Source organism: Dendrobates tinctorius, unplaced genomic scaffold (assembly GCF_039654945.1).
Source record: "Dendrobates tinctorius isolate UK_male_01 unplaced genomic scaffold, ASM3965494v1 ptg000008l, whole genome shotgun sequence".
Classification (NCBI taxonomy): domain Eukaryota; kingdom Metazoa; phylum Chordata; class Amphibia; order Anura; family Dendrobatidae; genus Dendrobates; species Dendrobates tinctorius.
This window is the reverse complement of record NW_027361676.1, coordinates 55,453,882-55,472,563: the sequence shown is the minus strand read 5'-3', so window position 1 is coordinate 55,472,563 and position 18,682 is coordinate 55,453,882. Positions and strand designations below refer to the sequence as shown.

At 45.8% G+C, this 18,682-nt stretch overlaps 1 protein-coding gene across 2 annotated transcripts in view; it reads left to right on the top strand.

Annotated features, from left to right (window-relative positions):
• Positions 1–18,682, top strand: part of GPM6A (glycoprotein M6A) — a 546,705-nt gene that overhangs the window by 482,179 nt on the left and 45,844 nt on the right. For both annotated transcript variants that reach the window (XM_073577617.1, XM_073577614.1), the window contains exon 3: positions 13,943–14,099. In XM_073577617.1, coding sequence (XP_073433718.1) covers positions 13,943–14,099 — 157 coding nt within the window. The remainder of the gene's footprint in view (positions 1–13,942; positions 14,100–18,682) is intronic.

Sequence of the window (18,682 nt, the reverse complement as noted above, 5' to 3'; positions counted from 1 at the left end):
TGCCAAACACAACAGTGAAGGCAAAAAGTCCTACAAGCAACAGCTAAAGTTAGAAGCAGAAAACTCAGTAGTTGGAGATTCCAATGGGATCCAAACATCATGCCATTGACTGCAAAAGATATTCATGCAAGTTTTAAAAAGAATTCTTATATGAAGATATTTTGCCCAATTACTTTAGAGCCTGTAAAAATTAACCCCTTATCCCTCGGAGCTTTTTTCGGTTTTTGCGTTTTCGTTTTTCACTCCCCTCCTTCCCAGAGCCATAACTTTTTTTATTTTTCGGTCAATATGGCCATGTGAGGGCATCCAAGCCCCCCGACGAAGCCTTGGGTGAACGTGCGTTGGGACCGGTGGACCAGAGCACATGCACCTTAAACCCCCCCATCCTTTTTACTGAAACACCATATTCTTGTAAGTACTTTTTACATTGCTCTCTTACTAAGAGTTAGCCTCAGCATTAGGCTGGTATGATATAGGGTACCTTTGGTGGTGTTTATTTCAGTTTTTTTTTCACTTTTTTGCACTTTGCCTTTATTTAACGTGCATTTTATATATGTGATATAAGTGCTCTGGTACCAGCCCATAGGAGTATTCTGTTTTTTGCACAATTCACCATCTTTCTGTTACGTACATGTATGGTGTTAATTCTTATTAATAAAATATACATTTTTATGGGACCCCAGTAGCACTCTTTTTGTTTTGAGTTGGTTTAATATATTTATTCTTAGAATGTGTCTCTTGTTATGATTTTCTTATGATTAGCTCTATCTTTTGTTGGTATTTGTTATAGGGGCAATAAAGTATTATTATTAGTAACCACCGCTCGACCAAACTGCTGCATGACCAGCTCTACCCTCGCCTACTGTATTCTCACCCATCCCTTGTAGATTGTGAGCCCTCGCGGGCAGGGTCCTCTCTCCTCCTGTACCAGTTATGACTTGTATTGTTTAACATTATTGTACTTGTTTTTATTATGTATACCCCTCCTTACATGTAAAGCGCCATGGAATAAATGGTGCTATAACAATAAATAATAATAATAACTAGATGTGTATTTCCTGAAGGAAGTACAGATAGTGGTTTGAAATGGTGCCCGGGCTGCCCCTTTAAGAGAGACTTGCCTACTGCCCCTGCAAGACTTTCAACTCAGGATCCGTTTTAACTGTGAGTGCCTCTCAGAGGCCACTTTGGCCTCAGGGTCTGATTTGGTGGGTGGGGCCCCTCAGGATCCGATTCCTTGGCCTGGGCGCCTCAGGGCTTGAATTGTTGGCGGGGATCTCTCAGGCTCCGATTTTGTGGGTGTGGCTCCTCGGGGTCCAATTTTGTGGGTGGGGCCCCTCAGGTTCCGATTTTGTGAGTGGGGCCCCTCAGGGTCCAATTTTGTGGCCGGGGCCCCTCAGGGTCAGATTTTGTGGCCGGATCCCCTCAGGGTCCGATTTTCTGGCCGTGGCCCCTCAGGGTCCGATTATGTGGGTTGGGCCCCTCAGGGTCCGATTTTGTGGCCGGGGCCCCTCAGGGTCCGATTTTGTGGCCGGGGCCCCTCAGGGTCCGATTTTGTGGCCGGGGCCCCTCAGGGTCCGATTTTGTGGTTGGGGCCCCTCAGGGTCAGATTTTGTGGGTTGGGTCCCTTAGGGTCTGATATTGTGGGCGGAGACCCTCTGGGTCCAATTTGGTTGGCGGGACCACTCTGGGTCCGATTTGGTGAGCGGGGCCCCACAGGGTCCGATTTGGTGGGCGGGGCCCACAGGGTCCGATTTGGTGGGCGGGGCCACTCTGGGTAAGATTTGGAGGCCGGGGTGGCTCAGCCTCCGATTTGGAGGCCGGGGTGGCTCAGCCTCCGATTTGGAGGCCGGGGTGGATCATTGTCCGATTTGGAGGCCGGGGTGGCTCAGCCTCCGATTTGGAGGCCGGGGTGGCTCAGTCTCCGATTTGGTGTGTCAGCCCTTTAAGACTCATTTGGGTGCGCTGGCCCTTTAACAATCACTTTGGCGCGTTGGCCCTTTAAGAGCTAGTTTGGCTGACTGGGCTTCTTTTAAATCCACTTTGGCGCACACATTCTCTCTCAGGGGCATGTGTCATGTGATGAAGCTAGATTTGCATTTGTGCTGTGGGTTTCGCTTTAAGAGCTGATATTATGTGGCAGAGGCTCTGTGCTGGGGTTCAAGTGAAGTTCGTAGGCGTTGGCATAGTAACTGGGTCTGCCTGCGCCTATCAATGAGCTCAACTGTCATTTCAATCGCCTCAGGGCACGTTTTGCCATTTCCTATTGAAAAGCATTGGAGACAGTGCATTCCAATGACGGGAAAAAAAATTTCAAACGCAAATTGCGCAAAAACTACAAATCCGATCGACACGAAAAATACTTAGCACACCTCTCATGGACACTGGCTTCGAAACGACACCTCAACGGAGTCTGTGCGTGTAGCGGTTCGGGCCGCATTAATTGCGGAAATCAACTTAATAATAATAATAATAATAAGAATAAGTTAGCAGCGTTCGGATTACAATATAGTGGTTTTTTCAAACCACTATAATAATAACTAGATGTGTATTTCCTGAAGGAAGTACAGATAGTGGTTTGAAATGGTGCCCGGTCTGCCCCTTTAAGAGAGACTTGCCTGCTGCCCCTGCAAGACTTTCAACTCAGGATCTGTTTTAAATGTGGGTGCCTCTCAGGGGCCACTTTGGCCTCAGGGTCTGATTTGGTGGGTGGGGCCCCTCAGGATCCGATTCGGTGGCCTGGGCTCCTCAGGATTTGAATTAGTTGCCGGGATTCCTCAGGGTCCAATTTTGTGGGTGTGGCCCCTCAGGGTCGGATTTTGTGGGTGTTTGCCCCTCAGGGTCCGATTTTGTGGGTGGGTCCCCTCAGGGTCCGATTTTATGGGTGGGGACCCTCAGGGTCCGATTTTGTGGGTGGGGCCCCTCATGGTCTGATTTTGTGGGTGGGGCCCCTCAGGGTATGATTTTGTGTCCGGGGCCCCTCAGGGTCCGATTTTATGGCCGGGGCCCCTCAGGGTCTGATTTTATGGCCGGGGCCCCTCAGGGTCTGATTTTGCGGGTGGGGCCTCTCAGGGTCCGATTTTGTGGGTGGGGCCCCTCAGGGTCCGATTTTGTGGCTGGGGCCCCTCAGGGTCCAATTTTGTTGATTGGGCCCCTCAGGGTCCGATTTTGAGGGTGGGGCCCCTCAGGGCTTGAATTGTTGGCCGGGATCTCTCAGGCTCCTATTTTGTGGGTGTGGCCTCTCTGGGTCTGATTTGGTGGGTGGGGCCACTCTGGTAAGATTTGGAGGCTGGGGTCGCTCAGCCTCCAATTTGGAGGCCGGGGTCGTTGAGCTTCCGATTTGGAGGCCGAGGTCAAAGAGCCTCCGATTTGGAGGCCGGGGTCGATGAGCTTCCGATTTGGAGGCCGGGGTCGATGAGCTTCCGATTTGGAGGCCGGGGTCGATTTGGAGGCCGGGGTGGCTCAGCCTCCGATTTGGAGGCCGGGGTGGCTCAGCCTCCGATTTGGAGGCCGGGGTGGCTCAGCCTCCGATTTGGAGGCCGGGGTGGCTCAGCCTCCGATTTGGAGGCCGGGGTGGCTCAGCCTCCGATTTGGAGGCCGGGGTGGCTCAGCCTCCGATTTGGAGGCCGGGGTGGCTCAGCCTCCGATTCAGCCTCCGATTTGGAGGCCGGGGTCGCTCAGCCTCCGATTTGGAGGCCGGGGTGGATCAGCCTCCGATTTGGAGGGCGGGGTGGATCAGCCTCCGATTTGGAGGGCGGGGTGGATCAGCCTTCGATTTGGAGGGCGGGGTGGCTCAGCCTCCGATTTGGAGGCCGGGGTGGCTCAGCCTCCGATTTGGAGGCCGGGGTGGCTCAGCCTCCGATTTGGAGGCAGGGGTGGCTCAGCCTCCGATTTGGAGGCCGGGGTGGCTCAGTCTCCAATTTGGTGTGTCGGCCCTTTAAGACTCATTTGAGTGCGCTGGCCCTTTAACAATCACTTTGGCGCGTTGGCCCTTTAAGAGCTAGTTTGGCTCACTGGGCTTCTTTTAAATCCACTTTGGCGCACACATTCTCTCTCAGGGGCATGTGTCATGTGATGAAGCTAGATTTGCATTTGTGCTGTGGGTTTTGCTTTAAGAGCTGATATTATGTGGCAGAGGCTCTGTGCTGGGGTTCAAGTGAAGTTCGTAGGCGTTGGCATAGTAACTGGGTCTGCCTGCGCATATCAATGAGCTCAACTGTCATTTCAATCGCCTCAGGGCACGTTTTGCCATTTCCCATTGAAAAGCATTGGAGACAGTGCATTCCAATGACGGGAAAAAAAATTTTCAAACGCAAATTGCGCAAAAACTACAAATCCGATCGACACGAAAAATACTTAGCACACCTCTCATGGACGCTGGCTTCGAAACGACACCTCAACGGTTCGGGCCGCATTAATTGCGGAAATCAACTTAATAATAATAACTAGATGTGTATTTCCTGAAGGAAGTACAGATAGTGGTTTGAAATGGTGCCCGGGCTGCCCCTTTAAGAGAGACTTGCCTGCTGCCCCTGCAAGACTTACAACTCAGGATCCGTTTTAACTGTGGGTGCCTCTCAGGGGCCACTTTGGCCTCAGGGTCCGATTTTGTGGCCGGGGCCCCTCAGGGTCCGATTTGGTGGCTGGGGCCCCTCAGGGTCCGATTTGGTGGCTGGGGCCCCTCAGGGTCCGATTTGGTGGCTGGGGCCCCTCAGGGTCCGATTTGGTGGCCGGGGCCCCTCAGGGTCCGATTTGGTGGGCGGGGCCACTCTGGGTCCAATTTGGTGGGTGGGGCTCCTCAGGGTCCGAATTTTTGGTTGGGGCCCCTCAGGGTCCGATTTTGTGGGTGGGGCCCCTCAGGGTCCGATTTTGTGGTCGGGGCCCCTCAGGGTCCGATTTGGTGGGCGGGGTCACTCTGGGTCCGATTTGGAGGCCGGGGTGGCTCAGCCTCTGATTTGGAGGCCGGGGTGGCTCAGCCTCCGATTTGGAGGCCGGGGTGGCTCAGCCTCCGATTTGGAGGCCGGGGTGGCTCAGCCTCCGATTTGGAGGCCGGGGTGGCTCAGCCTCCGATTTGGAGGCCGGGGTGGCTCAGCCTCCGATTTGGAGGCCGGGGTGGCTCAGCCTCCGATTTGGAGGCCGGGGTGGCTCAGCCTCCGATTTGGAGCCCGGGGTGGCTCATCGTCCGATTTGGAGCCCGGGGTGGCTCAGCCTCCGATTTGGAGCCCGGGGTGGCTCATCGTCCGATTTGGAGCCCGGGGTGGCTCACCCCCCTATTTGGAGCCTGGGATCACTCAGCTTTCGATTTGGCGTGTCGGCCCTTTAAGCCTCATTTCGGTGCGCCGGCACTTTAACAATCACTTTGGCGCGTCAGCCCTTTAAGAGCTAGTTTGGCTCACTGGGCTTCTTCTAAATCCACTTTGGCAGACATTCTCTCTCAGGGGCATGTGTCATGTGATGAAGCTAGATTTGCATTTGTGCTGTGGGTTTCGCTTTAAGAGCTGATATTATGTGGCAGAAGCTCTGTCTTGGGGGCGTCATGTGACGTTCGTAGGCGTTGGCATAGTAACTGGTTCTGCCTGCGCATATCAATGAGCTCAACTGCCATTTCAATCGCCTCAGGGCACCTTTTGCCATTTCCCATTGAAAAGCATTGGAGACAGTGCATTCCAATGACGGGAAAAAAAATTTTCAAATGCAAATTGCGCAAAAACTACAAATCCGATCGACACGAAAAATACTTAGCACACCTCTCGTTGACGTTGGCTTCGAAACGACACCTCAACGGAGTCTGTGCGTGTAGCGGTTCGGGCTGTATTAATTGCGGAAATCAACTGAATAATAATAATAAGAAGAAGAATAAGTTAGCAGCGTTCGGATTACAATATAGTGGTTTTTTCAAACCACTATAATAATAACATTGCACATCTCCCAACATTTCAGTTTCTATTTATGGGATATTTTTAAACCCTGTTGCTTTTTTTATCCACTTTGTGTCATATTTTCAACACATTCATCTATTTAAAGCACAGGGACATTTTTTGGGATGTTCGTAAGGTATAAAATTGTTGTGACCCTTTTAAAATCGATGGACTGCATTTACCATTGTTTTCTAAGAAAGAAGATGGATTTGTTGCTCGCTAATGGATGGATCAACTTGTAATGTCTTAATCATTTAAAAGCCCCTTTTAACTAATAACTTCTACTTAAAGATAAATGACCATTTCAGAGTATTCCTTACGATGGCAGCCAGCAAATATAGTAAATTAGAAAGGTTCATAAATGCATTATGAACTAAAAAGTCCACATTTGTACAAAACAAGTGCAATGCCACTAATTGTTAATGACGTCCTATAGTAATATGTGTTCTAAAATCTTAATGTAAAGTAAAGCTGACAGTTGCATTAAACATTTCTCCAATAAGTGCAATCATTTTTCTTCTTCCTACTTGCATAAATTAGTACACTCCCAAGAGATTATATAGTATGTCGAAATTAAGGGAACGGATGCTTTAGTGTTTTCACTTAAAATGTACCATATGCATTGCTAACACTCCCGGGACAAGCGGTTAAAATCCATTCTTCCTTTTGGAGTTGTAAATATGAATATGTAGGACAAAGTAGAGAAAGATCATGACAGCAAAAGAGTAATTGTTTAATGAAGCCTAAAAAAGCAGCAGTAACACTAAGAATTTTCTCAAAACTTTCTCTGTAAAAAAATAAAATAAAAAGGTTTATTTTAATTTATATAAAAAATATATAAAAAATAAAATTATTATAAATATGTAAAACATTTCCAGTAGTCTAAATTATAAGAGGAGTCAAAGTTGCCCAATAGTACATGTTGATTAGGATGCCTTTTTCGCTGGTTGCATACCCTGCATTACTACAGCTGCCCATCTGATCCAATATGGCTTCCGTGCCTCTTGCATTTCTTCTATGACTGATATTCACTGCAAAAAAGCAGCACAAAACCTACACTTAGGTGTCGTGGACATGGTTTGTGGAACCACTGTGCCACGGACCGTGGAGAGCCTGGGAGGGCGTGACTAAGCGAGCACCAGACTGTTCACTAGAGCCTCTGATGAGGAGGTTAGACTTGGCTCCCGATGAACGTCAGGTGCCACTTCAGGAGAGACCAACAGACGCGCAGCAGCTGGACCCAGAGGACAGACAGGAGGGAGCAGCAGCTAGAGTTCGCATCAGAGTACAGCAGACAGAGTTTGCACCAGAGTGCAGCAGGCAGGATTTGTATCACAGTGCAGCAGGCAGGGTTTGCACCAGAGTGCAGCAGGCAGGGTTTGCACCAGAGTGCAGCAGGCAGGGTTTGCACCAGAGTGCAGCAGGCAGGATTTGCACCAGAGTGCAGCAGGCAGGATTTGCACCAGAGCGCAGCAGGCAGGATTTGCACCAGAGCGCAGCAGGCAGGATTTGCACCAGAGCGCAGCAGGCAGGATTTGCACCAGAGCGCAGCAGGCAGGATTTGCACCAGAGCGCAGCAGGCAGGATTTGCACCAGAGCGCAGCAGGCAGGATTTGCACCAGAGTGCAGCAGGCAGGATTTGCACCAGAGTGCAGCAGGCAGGATTTGCACCAGAGTGCAGCAGAGACTGGTATGCAACCTTACACAACATAGACTGCAAAACAGGAAGGTTGCTCAGGCACTTCCCCAGTGGGGAGGAAGCAATATATACATAATATCCCACAGCCATTGGCTGTGTAGGAAATAGCAAGTGCACGCCCTGGCCCTTTAAGAGGATATGGCTGGAGGTCCGACTGGAAGCATGCAGAGCATGGGGACAGGAAGAACTGACTGCAGCATGGGTGAGTGAAGAGACCCGCCGGCGACCCTGCCTGTCAGAGCAGGGATCCTGCATGGTGCTAGCATTAGGTAGGTAACAATACGGATCCTCAGCGGTTTTGGCCCTGCGGATCCGCAGCAGTTTCTGTTGCGGTGTACAGTACCATAATATCCTATGGGAAATGGAAACCGCAGTGCAGACGGTGCGGATTTTTCCGCGTGCTTTTGCTGCGGATTCCGCTGAGGTTTACCATCTCCTCCATTGTAGAGGTGATAAACCGCAGGGCAAAACCGCAGGCTAATCCGCAGATAAACCGCAGGTCTTTTGCAAAATGCGCGCGGATCAATCCGCAGCAGAATCCGCAGTGTGTGCACACACCCTAAGTGGTAAGCGTTACTATTGGGACTAAACATGGTCATTGTAACTGTACTTGTTGCTCAGACCTCTAAAGAGTAACATCAAAATTACATGCTGGGCATTGCAAAATGCAAAATATTTTTCATGAAAAAAGCCAAATAGTCATCTTATTTTGGTTACATTTTTATATAACATATATAAAAAATATACATATGGGTAATAGAGGACCTGTCTCCACTCCTGACATCCCCCATGAAATGGAATCTTTTCTTATAACGCTGCATTTTGCTGTTCCTCTTAATCCTCTTAAAAATAAACAAACAACTCTGTTTAATCATTCCCTTTGCCAAAACGGAGTGTCCAAATGTCCGGGAGCACATCCCTAGCTGGCCACAGAGTTGTCAACGTATTTAAAAAAATAGAATAGAGGAACAGCACAGTAAAGTGTTAAAATAAATAATTCAGTTGTTATAGTATTGGAAAATACAATCATTTTTTAAAACAGAAACATCAGTAGAGATGCCATGGCTTCTTTAACCCCTTCCTGAGCCTGCACAATGGCAGGTAGATGCCAGCTGTGATAAATAGCTGGCATTTGTTTGTAACTAGAGTGGCTGAATTCCGATCACTGTATTTTAGCTTCTTAAATGCCACTGTTGAACTTTATTTCAAAGGCATGTTTGCCAATACATGCGGTTATCAGCTTTCACCAGCTACCTGAGACATGATTGTGGAGAACTGATGGTTTATTATGGAAGCCAAGGGCCTTCATCAGCCATTTTGGCCCTCCTATGAAGCCTAACATATGTACAGATGTGAAGTGAACCTGTCAGCAGGATTTTGTTAAGTAACTTAGTGACACTGTCAGGATGACAGTGTTAAGCTGATTAAAATGATACCTGGGGTGAAGAAATCCGTCTTGTGGTTCTTGTGTATTCAGTGCTAGAAGTTTGCAGCTAATGATATGCCTGTGCTTTGGGGTGGGACTGTAGGCGCAGTCTTATCTTCCTGCTCTGTCCTGCTCTAAGTGAGAGAAACCAAGGAGAGACCTGCTCACAGGCCTACCTCGAAGCACATACAGTCTGTCTCTATGATGAGGAATATGTCTGTGCTTGGGCACAACCTGTGGGGAGACCTCTTCTTCGTTTCTCTGGCTTAGAGCAGGAAGATAAAACTCTGCACACAGTCCTGCCCCGGAGCACGGGCATATCATTAGTTGCAAACGTCTAACACTGATTACACAAGAACCACAAGACAACTAAAAATAGAGTAAAAAGAAAGAACAAAAAATGTTTACAAATTTAAAAAAAAGAAAAATATGAAAGCTGATATTACTTATTTATCCCCAATAAAAATAAATAAATAAAAAATATTTAGTATTGCCGCATCCGTAAAAGTACTATCTATCGTAATATAAAATTAGAGGGGTTTTCCCACAAAGTTAATTTTAATTTGATTTTAATCAATAGATGTTCAAATAACAATAATTTCCACAATTTAATGTGATTAAATAAAATGTTTCTGTGCTAAGATAATCTTATGTGCTCCTGCTGTGTACTGTGTAATGGATGTGTCTAAAGGGTACTTCACACATAGCGAGATCGCTAGCGAGATCGCTGAAACGTCACAGGTTTTGTGACGCAATAGCGACCTCGCCAGCGAACTCGCTACATGTGACACATAGCGGTGACTAGCCCCCCGCTGCGAAATCGCTGATCGTGCTCAAATGTCCTAGGCCATTTTTTGATCGTTGGTGTCCCGCTGGCCAGCATGCATCGCTGTGTTTGACGCCATAACAACGACGAGCGACCTCGGCGACTCAGAACTCAGGGACGCAGGCGTGATTTTGCTTTGTCTTTTCAATGCCCCCCTCAGCTCCGATTGGTGGTTTCAAATTAGGATCTTTGTAGCGTTTCCTTTTATAGGTCAGCTATCAATTTTATGCAATCTTAACATTTAACATGTACAGTTATAATAATCGCATGTCCCCGTGTCAGTGACTGTGGATCCACAAATAAATAGCGCACTAACGACTCAGACAGGGACGCTGAATCAAACTGCGTAGTGCTAGCGCAGTAGTGGCCACCAATCGGAGCAGAGGGGCGTGGAAAAGGCAACGCTAAAGCACGCCTATCGAGGTCTGAGTCGTCAGAATAGCTGCTGTGACAAGGTTCCAACGACCACCGAGGTCATTATACGGATCGCCTTACCATTGCTGCATCATTGAGTAGATCTGCCTGTTTGACAGCTTACTAGCGACTAGGTAGCGACGTACCTGCGATCCTTACCAGGTCGTATCATTGTCGGGATCGCTGGAGTGTCGCTATGTGTAACAGGACCGTTACTGTACAGAGTCATGATCTGATCATACCACAGCTCCTGGGGAGGGGAGGAAGCAAAAGAATATACAGACAGGACATCATGGGGTCACAGCTGATTATTTTTGTGAGCTTTTGCATTTCCCTGATGGGACATGATTCTTAGTTTGATGCTTTATATTTACCTTAACAGTTATGGACAATTATTGCTTGCATATATGTGAATACCTGCAATGGTGCTTAGCAGCCTCTGCATTTGTCTAATGTTGTGATGCTATTTTTAAATCTTCAAATAAATTTCTTTTTATGGGTTATATACTCTATGGGCTTTTCTTGCTCTTTTGTCAAATTAACTATTTGACTTCTACCTGTTAACCATTTCATTAATATTTATGGTTATTTTGTTATATAAAACATACTGATGGCATTGGTTACAGAAGAACTTCTAAACTACTGAAGGCTCCAGTGAGCACTGTTTGGCCCATAATCCAGAAGTGGAAAGGACATAATTTCACCATAATTTGGCCACGACTATGTGCTCCCCGCAAGATTTCAGATAATGAAGGGAAAATAATTATCAGAAGAGTTGTCCAAGAGCCCTGAACCAGCTGTGGAGAGCTACTGAAAGACTTGGAATCAGTAGGTAGAATTGTTTGAAAAAAGACAATAAGTAATACACTCAACCTCTATGGCCTGGAGTACACTCACCATGCAAGACTCCAGGGAATTGGTAACACATAGTGTAGTAAGGGTTAATATAGGAGGGGCTGCTGCCTGTTAAGCTTGAAAGAGTCTGAGTTAAAGGTAGAGGGCCAGAGGCGCCGAAGCGTCCACACGGGCAATAATCCCAGGACTCGGCAGCAGTGTCGCAATGTTGCAAGTAAGAAACCCAGCCTTCTTCCTCACCAGCGCAGCACAGCAACTGGCTAGTACAGAAGAATGTGGCAACTTATTGCTTGGGTACACACCCATAAGACCGGGGCAAAACAGTCAGGGGGACCCACAGAAGCAGTAAGTACATATGGAGAAGAAGCGGAGCCAGTACAGAGCACAGTATATCAGTTCAGGGCTCATCCTCAGGGGTTACTTACTAATGATCTTGTGTCTGGGGCGAAAAAGACCGATGGATGCTTGGCCATGGCAGAGCTGAATAGACAGGAAACTGGGAAATCGTCAGTCTTTGTTGAACTTATGATGAACTGTGTCTCAGTTGATGTGAATTTTCCTGGAAACGGTCTTTCACTGCATGGGAAGGACCCTGAAGGAGCTGAGTCCGGAGACACAGGTATGCTGACTAGTGAGCATGATTTTTCTGTGAGGAGAGGCCAGGACACCAGAGCCCCGGTGTCCTCGGCTACAACTACTGTCCTGGACCTCCCTTCCAGGAACATCATACTGTGGGGCTGTATTTTAGCATATGGCAAAGACAAACTTCATATAATTGAAGGAAGAATGATTGAATAAATGTACGAAGAAATTCCTGAGAAAAATCTGCTGCCATCTACCAGGATGATTTTCCTGCATCATTTCTCATTATTACACATGACTTAACTTATGGACAGCTATGGTTTGATTTCTCTGCCTGTGTGGAATGGATGGGTTTTTATCAACATCTTGTGAGAATTTCATGTCAATAGCACCTTCAGAAATATATTTACTTGGAAAATTGGTGACGTGTTCAAAACTTATTTCATCCGCTGTATATATAGCTTTTTTTTCTTATTTCTTGGAATATTAATGTATTAATATAACTGCTGCTTTCCTTGTTCTTCCCTTCTGACACTTTTAGTCCTGTCATACATGATTATTTTGATCTTCTAAAACATCTTGTCATGTTATGGTGCTGTGCATAAAGTGCAGATCGGGTAATTGGTTTCAGGCAGAGTCTAGAAAGAGACCACAATCATATTCTGAGTTGCACGTAGAGATATATTTTTATCTTTGAAAAACTCAAATAAAGATCGTTAGAAGATACTATGCAGAATTCATGTTTGCGGTATGCAACACCTGGGCACAGTGTTACGAACTTTTACCTATTTTATTTTGAGCTTTTGTCTTCGCTTATCTGAAGATTGATGAGACTAGAAAACGTCCATCCGTGCTTGCCAGTCATGGCCCACTTACACGAGCTCGCCACGGCTGTTAAAAAGAAAAACCTTTGATCGGTTATATCCTAGCTGATTAGCAGTTGCTTACTCGCCCATTTAGACAACTCGATGGACATCCTGTGCACACAGGGCGATTGTTAATATGATCATTCTTTATAAATAAAATTTTTTGCCATCAACAGAAAATCATGTTTTTATAGGGCGATTGGCTGATGATAATGATTTTTAAGCATTCTTTAAAAAAAATCTCTCATTAAGATCAAGCGGTTTGCTAGTCTGCAGGGGGACCACGTTGTCTATACATATGATGAGCACAAGGTCTTAGGTTATCAGTAGTTGCGCTATGCCAGAGAGGGGACCTTACGCAATAGAGAAAAAGAAGTTGAAAGATGTGGGCGAGATTACTTAATTAATGAAAGTGTGTAGCAAAGGTCTTTGGGGCCACTAGCAAAACTTTAGCATCAAGAAAAGATGAGAAAGTAGATGGAACTGCGTCCTAACTGTCAGAATCAGTCATTCCTCTTCTTATTCATAGTGACACCACAAAGATGACAGTACATGGGCTTAAAAACCAGAATAGGCACAAGGTATTCACAGAGCTTCCATCTTGTGACCATTGACCACTAATGTGGCTGTTGGACCAGGGACCTTCAAATAGATTCACGCATCTCTGATGTGAACACATTCTAAAATTGATGAAAAGAGACTGTAAAGCTGAAGTATGGTACATTGCAAGTATTTTATAAGTGGCCTAGAACTCTTAATATTAATGTTTTTTGTAATTTCTTTTGTACTATTGTGCTCCATGTAGTGTAATAAGCAATTAGCTCCTGTATATACTGTTCAGCTTAAAGCACCACTCCTGTGTTTGTTTTTTCAATTTACCAACTGGAGTGGTGCCACTAATGTAAGTTCTCAGCCCCTAATATTATACTGGCCAGTCTCCATCTGTTCTCGGCATCGCTTCGGTTGATGTCCAGCAGTTTGTGACATATCGGATTACTCCAGTGTTTGCTGGGTGATCCGGAAGTCACAGCTCAATGGAAGTCTATGAAAACCATAATGAGACTCTCAGACTTACACTGAGAGCTTGTGACCGTTACCTCTGACTTCCGGTCAGTTAGAAGTTGCAGCCACAAGACTGCAGAGTAGGACCATAGTGGCGCTGGGAAGAGTTGAAGATGGCGACAGGTAAGTGTATTACTAGGGGCATGGATCTTAGATAGTGGCACCACTCTAGCACAGAAATAAAAAAAAAGTGCTAGACTGGTGCTTTAATTGTATATGCCATTAAGATAAATGCATTTTTTATACATTAATATTTCAAATAGTTTTAAAAACTTTCATCTTTTTTCCCCTTAGGATTGATATCTTCAAGTATGTCATCTATGGAATAGCAGCTGCCTTCTTTGTCTATGGCATTTTGCTGATGGTAGAAGGATTCTTCACAACTGGTGCCATTAAAGATCTCTATGGAGATTTCAAAATCACAACCTGCGGTAGATGTGTGAGCGCATGGGTATGTTCTTTACATTTGAAATTTTTGCACTTTTTTATTTTAAAGTACTAAAAATATTTCTACTAAGTACTCTCAAATCTAGTCATAATTATAACATCACTCTGGCTTTTTTTTTTGTAGTGCTGGAGTTTTAAATCTAAGTCCCCTGCCCCATCCTATACTCACCCTCTGGCTTCATCATTTGTTATCACCGCCTTTCTTGTCGGTCTCCTGCAGTTTGTGACCTTCCAGCTGCTCCAGTGTTTCATTGAGGGAGCCAGAGTCAACTCAATACAAAGTTTTCTGGCTCTCATAGACTTGCACTGAGAACTTGTGATGTAGTTTCTGACTTCTGGCCAGTCAGAAGCTGTGTTCAGAAGATGGTGCAGCGAAACCAAGGTGGCACCAAAAAGCCCATTATCCTCCATTGAGAGAGGAAGGATAAGGGCTCATACTCACTTGCGAGAGACTCGCATGATTCTCGAGCGAGTCTCTCACATGAAAATCAGGTACTGCCACCGGCACTCAGACCTGAGTGTGCAGCTGCATAGAAATACATGTAGCCGCACGCTCCGGTCCAAGTGCCAGCAGCAGTGCCGGGTTTTCATGTGAGAGACTCACACGAGAATCCTGCGATTCTCTCGCAAGTGAGTATGAGCCCTAAGTAGGACTGAGGCACAGGGAAGGAAATAGACAGACAGAGGAAAACAGAAAAACATTGTGTAGAGCTCTATAACAAGTGTCTTACCTCACATCAGAGCTTGCTTCATATCACCACAGCTCAGCTCTGCTGTATAATATCATCTATGTTGTTTTCTCTGTGAACTAAAAAGTGAATGAAAAGCATGATCTCATCTTTCTATGCGCAGCTGTTTATGGGAGAAATCAACTCTTCTTCCAACCGCCTAGTGGATTGTAAATTACAGATACAGCAGGCAGAGGGAAAAACTGGTGAGGATGCAGAGTATAAGGCCGGAGTCACACTAGCGATGAAATCGGACGAATGCAATGCGATAAAAAATCGCATTGCAGTCGTCCCAATGTTATTAAGTGGTGCTGCTCCCATCATCCGTTTTTTTATCGGATCCGTTCCTCGGACCGAGACAATCGCAGCATGCTGCGATTGTCACCGATTTTCGGATCGGATTCGCCAATGCAAGTCTATGGATGCGATTAAAAATCGCATTGAAAACGCACCACACGTGTGACTTGCGATTAAATCGCAAGACTTCTCCAGGTCAACAGGAAAGAGCATCAGGCATTGGCATTGGATGTCAATTTGATGCTTAGATGCGAATAAAATCGGTTCATCGCCGGAAAATCGGATGACAGATGGATCCCTGGACAAGAAATCTTTGTGTGATTTCGTACCGTACAAATCGGACCGATTTTTTTATTCGTTGTGTGTGACTCCAGCCTAAGTCACATAATGGCCAGAAATTATGTTATTCCTCATATACATACACAGGACTGCTTATTCTGAATAGTTACTTGAAAGCACAGTTACCCTTTAGCTTAAAGAGAACCTGTCATCAGGATTTATATACCCCAAACTAATATCATGTATCTAGAGCTGCTTTAATACTAAATAAATCCTTATCTTTGTCAAAGAAATCCATTTGCGGTTTAAAAAAAACAAAAAAACATAGTTGAAATTGTATGCTAATGAGTTTGAAGTGCAGTGGGCATGCCCATCAAGTATCAGTCACAGACAGGAGGCAGGCAGTGGGCAGGGATTAGTGTGAACTTGATGGACCTAGGTCTTTTTTCAACCTTTGTAACTCAGCCTATTTCACCTACATGTCACTAGATGAATCCGGTCTGTGTACCAGGAACTACTAGCAGTCATTCTGCCCCCTGGTGGTTGCACTTCTTATATGTGTTCTATGTAATAAATGTTGCACTATGAGCTCATCTATTGCATTTATTAAATCCGGTCCCATATTGCCTGGTTTGATATAAAGAGCCTCGCTCACGATGTGCAAAGACTTAGAGGGGACATTATTGCCAATCTCAAAACCCCACCTAGCAAAGTCATTAGTCAAGAAAAAATGTCACATTCAGATGGAATCTTTATAACGAGAGAGGAGACAAACCATGGCAGAGTCTACAGGTGAAGGAGGTAGAGATCACACATGTAGCCAGTATGCCTGTATAAATTGGCCCAGACAGAGAGCATACTGGGGTATATTATAAAATTCTCACAAAACTATTGTGAACTGCAGTAAAGAGAGGGTTTTTTAAATTAATGAAATAATAATGATTGCAACTTAATATGTTAAGGGAATCTGTGAGCAGGCTTTTGCCATGTAATCTGAGTGCAGCAAAAACACAACTAACAGCTTTCTGCCAATCAGAGAAATGGGTGGATTCAGACCGCTGCTAAATCTGCAGCAAAGAAAACAGTGATTTTTATCATCATAACCACTTCACCCTGAAAGCTAAGTGATATATCACTGGAATCTAGTTCTCTGCCCCATATCATGCTATTCTCAGATGGGGTAGCATAAAACTGTTGACAGATTCCCTTTAAATGATCACTATCATTTCAACACACTTTGCATAAATCAATTATTTTATATTTTATCTGATCAGAGACATATGCTTATTTCTTTATGAGCCATTTCTCCACTTTAAAAAAACAGCTCAAAATCATGTTAGTCAACAAGATAAACTCACTGAGGGATCAAATTACATCTGCCTATCGAAGTGTATGGAAAAGGGAGGCAGAAGGCGCAGAGTAAAGCCAGCTGCTACATCCTAGTAAGCGTTTTAGCCACACCCCAGAGCTGGATTTACAGATACACTGTACAGTACTGGTGTATAAGGTCATAATGACTAAAGGCCCCATCACACATAGTGACTCACCATCGATCCCGACAACGATATCAACGTGTCAGGATCGCTGGTGAGTCACTACATGATCGCTGGTGAGCTGTCAAACAGACAGCTTCACCAGCGATCAGGACCAGCAACGTTGAGCGCAGGGCGTCGCTGTGTACTTTAGTTATCAGTGCGCTGATGCAGGGAGCTGGTAACTAAGGTACACATGGGGTTTCTAAGGGATGTGCGTCACTTAGAAACCCGATGTGTACCTTAGTTACCAGCTCCCTGCATCAGCGCACTGGTAACTAAGGTACACAGAGGGTTTCTGAGCACAGCGCAGTGCTTAGAAACCCTGCGATTACGTTAGTTACCAGCTGATCGCTGGTCTCCTGCCTGTCACACGCAGCGATGCGTGCTGGCCAGCGGGAGACCAGCGACCAAAAAAATATCCAGGGCTTTCCTACAGCGATCAGCGATACCGGCAGGGGGGCCGGTCGCTGATCGCTGTCACACACAGCGATCTCGCTGGTGAGATTGCTGTTACGTCACAAAACTAGTGACTCAGCAGTGATCTCGCTAGCAAGATCGCTATGTGTGACGGGGCCTTAAGCCTCCACCAACTATGTTAGAGACAACTAGTAATTAAAAATAGATCCCATAGAGTGGAAACTGGTGAAAAATATACGCACTCCACAGCTTATTCTGAAAAGTTATTGGAAACAGCGATGCTTTAAGCTAACCACTGCCATACGTAAACATCATGTTTGTTCATTTTCTGGTGGGTCCATAGCTTTTAAATTCTTTGAAAAAAAACAACAACTTGATTTACGGAAACCAATCTGGAATTCTTTATGTTGAAGTTCCAGCTATGTTAAATGGCACTGTCACGTGTACCTGTCCTGTGTGACACGACCCGCAGGCTGGTAACTAAAACAACAAGACACGGGGGAAGGGGAAACAGTTACAATGGTGGGCCCTGCGATAGGCAATGGGGACGTGGAGACCCCCTGCACTCCCCTAAGTCAGTGTCCCTCACACTCCTAACGTTGCCTATACAGGCTCCTAATCTGTCGCCAAGCCGGAACCTGTCACCCTAGCACACCCTACACCTATCCCTTGCTAGGGAGCTGGGTGGTGCAAGCACCGCTGTACTAATACACACCAGGGAAAAATACAAACAGGGAAACACCACTTAGCTTTGCTCTGTTGCTATTGCTCCCAGCAACAGAGTCCACCACCAGAATGCGGCTTTCCTCCAGAATAGCTGCTACTTCTCCAAGCTTTGTCAGAGCTGCAAGGAACACCTCTCTGTAATTCCTTCCTTCATCAGACTTTACACCAGAGCTCCCCTGAGCTGCTCTCTGTAGTTCCTTCCTTCACCAGTCTTGGTTGGAAATGAGCAATATCACCAACAGTGATTGCAACCACCAGACACTCATTTATAGGTAAGAGCCAGCAATCACACCTGCTTCATAATCACGTGCACTATACTAAAGTAACCAGAGTGCAATGACCCTAACGGCCACAGGGGGCAAAGCTAGAATTGAAACCACACAGTGCAATGACCCTAATGGCCACCGGGGGCAAAAACTAACTTTAAGCACACAGCTTAAGGATAAAAAAAAAGGTTACTAGTGCTTTTTATCTGTCATGATCCAGCATCGATCATGAGAGGCACGTGTATATATACTGTTCATTTCATATACTTCCTATTTGTTTGTAAATGACCAGTGTTGTGATTTACCAGAATAAATGTTTTGTGACCGTTATTGTTGACA